Source organism: Lissotriton helveticus, chromosome 3_1, assembly GCF_964261635.1.
Source record: "Lissotriton helveticus chromosome 3_1, aLisHel1.1, whole genome shotgun sequence".
In the NCBI taxonomy this organism is placed as follows: domain Eukaryota; kingdom Metazoa; phylum Chordata; class Amphibia; order Caudata; family Salamandridae; genus Lissotriton; species Lissotriton helveticus.
In genome coordinates, this window is record NC_136061.1 from 505,222,063 (window position 1) to 505,225,179 (window position 3,117).

The 3,117-nt window shown below is 42.4% G+C and overlaps 1 protein-coding gene across 1 annotated transcript; it reads left to right on the forward strand.

Moving 5' to 3' along the window:
• The first annotated feature begins 848 nt into the window (after window positions 1-848).
• LOC144823271 (general transcription factor II-I repeat domain-containing protein 2-like) lies at window positions 849-2,735 on the forward strand. The gene has a single exon (XM_078681627.1). It carries the CDS (start codon window positions 849-851, stop codon window positions 2,733-2,735), a length of 1,887 nt encoding a protein of 628 aa, XP_078537753.1.
• The last annotated feature ends 382 nt before the right edge of the window (window positions 2,736-3,117 follow it).

A 3,117-nucleotide genomic window follows, 5' to 3' on the forward strand; every position in this document is an offset into this window, starting at 1 on the left:
TTTCATGCAGCGCATTTGCTGCACTGCTCTGCATGAATAAGTGGTAAATCTGGCACATAGTTTCACTTCTGCAGAGGAATTTTGCAGGGAAGTAATGCCTCTTCCTTAGCGACTGCCAGAGGGCAGGACTCTCTGCCCCAACGACTGCCAGAGCGCAGGGCCCTCTCTACCATATGTGACCTGCCAGGACCTCTAGACTTCTGTTCACTATTGCAAGTGGCAGGATATTTTGCTTAGCTACTAATTCACCTGTCTGGGTAATAGGGAAAGGCATTTGAGGTAGTGGATGCACTGTACAAATGTAAACTTAATTTATTAAGAAAGGGTGGTCTCATGTTATTTCTTTCTTCATTTCACTAATGCTCTCAAGTAGGGGGATAGCTGTACATGAGAAATGTGATACCAAGATGTTTCATTTGTGAAGTGCCAATATCTAATTATTAGCTTGAATGCACAAATGAATCTAAATATGTGCACATAGGGCACTGTCAAAATATGCTGTGAGAAGTAAACACTAAATGTGGACATTTACATTTTTTAACACAAACTTTATTTTCAAACATGTTTCCCCCCCAAATAGCAGCTCTCCAGTGTCACCTCGTTGCTTTGTGAAGAGCTCTGTATTTAAGACGGGGTCGTGCCGTCGGTCGTAAGACGGGGTCGTGCCATCGGTCGTGAGACGGGGTCGTGCCATCGGTCGTGAGACGGGGTCGTACCATCGGTCGTGAGACGGGGTCGTGCCATCGGTCGTGAGACGGCGTCGTGCCATCGGTCGTGAAACGGGGTCGTGCCATCGGTCGTGAACACAAATCCTGTTTCCCTGCAGTGTTCATAGAAATCCAAAAGAAATGGCATACAGCCCGGTAACAAAGTCTTGCAAAAGACCCAGATCCATACAGAGTGAACACAGGGTGTTCCATACTTCGTGGGAAGAAGAATATCTTTTTGTGGAATGTCCAAAAGATAAAGCTACTTGTCTCCTTTGCAAAGAAAAGGTTAATGTGCTCAAAAGATATAACCTGGAGCGGCACTATAAAACACGACATTCTGACTTCACAGAAAACTTTCCAATGTCCTCAAAACCGCGTTCTGCGAAGGTGGCATCACTAAAGCAAGCCCTTCTTTCCCAACAAAAGCTCTTTCTGTGCCAGATGAAAGAATCTGAAGCTGTAACCGAGGCATCCTTCCAAATTTGCTACTTGCTAGCAAAACATAAAAAGCCATTTACAGACGCAGAGCTGGTTAAGAAGTGTTTTCTCTCGGCAGCAGACATTTTATTTGCCCACTATCCTAATAAATCCAACATCATGAAGGAAATAGGGGCACTACAACTGTCAGATTCCACATGCACACGTAGAATCGAGTCAATGGGTGACAATGTTCTCGCACAGGTCATCAATGCTGTCAAGATGTCCCCTTTCTTTAGCATTGCTGTTGATGAGTCCACAGATGTAGGTGATGTGGCTCAGTTAATGATTTGGGTGAGGTATTTGGAACAAGAAATCATTCCAAAGGAAGAGCTCCTCTGCCTTTTGCCATTGCATGGTCACACAAGAGGAGAGGATGTGTTGGCCAGCATGTGTAATTTCTTTGAATCTCATCACCTGCCATTGAACAATCTTGTAAGTATTACTACAGATGGGGCACCCTCCATGATTGGACATGAGAAGGGGTTTGTATCTCTGTTAAGAAAAAAACTTCAATCATCCACTTTAATTGATTATCATTGCATAATACATCAGGAAGCATTGTGCGCGAAAATAAAACAAGGACAACTAAATGATGTTATGAAGCAAGTTGTGAGAATTGTTAATTTTATTCGAGCAAAAGCACTCAACCACAGACTTTTTAAATTATTGCTGAGGGATGCCGAATGTGAACATGCAGACCTGTTGTTGCATACTGAAGTTAGGTGGTTGAGCAAAGGTAGAGTGCTAGAAAGATTTATTACTTTGCTTCCAGAAATTGAACAATTTGTAATTAGTCGAGGGCAGTCCTTCCCAGAATTATATGATTTGCAATGGCTCACCATGCTCCATTTTCTGTGTGACATCTTCTCACATTTAAACTCTCTCAATCTGGCACTTCAAGGTAGACAGAAACTGGTGTCCTCAATGATGAGTGCCATCTACTCTTTTGAAAGTAAACTCGAGCTGTTCCGAGAGCAGTTGAACGATGGTGATCTTACACACTTTCCAAAGTTGCAGGCTTTAACGCAGAGGGTTGAAAAAGCTCAGGAAATGTTGTTCAGTCTTAATCTGTGTGTGTATCTGGAAGAAATGTCTGGGGACATTAAGAGGCGATTCTCTCAGTTTAGAGTTCTCACCCCACTTTTCAGGCTTATAGAAAACCCATGGATGGTAAGTGCAAGGAATCTTGAAGCTGTTGAACTTCTTGGTTTGAAAAGGGCACAAGCTGAGATGGAACTAATTGATATGCAATACAGCTCTGTGCTTGAGTCCTCTTTCTTGGGGAGGGAACCAGAAGATTTCTGGAAAAGTGTGCCATCTGAAAAATTCCCTCTTCTTTTTACATTGGCACAAAGAATACTTACCATGTTTGGGTCCACATATGTATGCGAGTGTTCCTTTTCTACAATGGGTGTTTTGAAAAATAAACTGAGAAACAAACTGACTGATGCACATCTGGATCACCTCCTGAGACTTGCACTCTCTGAAAAGGTTCCAGAGTACAAGAAATTAATTGCAGACATGAAGTGTAAAATTAGTGCATAAACTCTGTGCCTTGCAAAATACTTTTCCCCTTTCCATTTGCCTTTGTACTTGCTATTCTACTTTCACTAAAGGCCTTCAAATAAAAATGTATTATCAAAATGTGCTCTTTGTAGTTGCATCTGATTTTGAAATACAGCATGGTCGCATTGTCTAATGTTTTGAAACAGTTTTTTTTTTACTCTAGCTCCGCCCCTCACTGATCCCACCCCCACTAACCCCACCCCTAACAGTGCGGCCCTCGGCCACAAAGCACACTGTAAATTTGGCCCCCGACAGAAACTTTGTGAGTACCCATGCTCTAGATTATATGTTTTAGTGCTTGATCTTAGATTAACATGATAATGTGGAGTGGGTGTTGTATACCATTTTAGGACCCTATTGT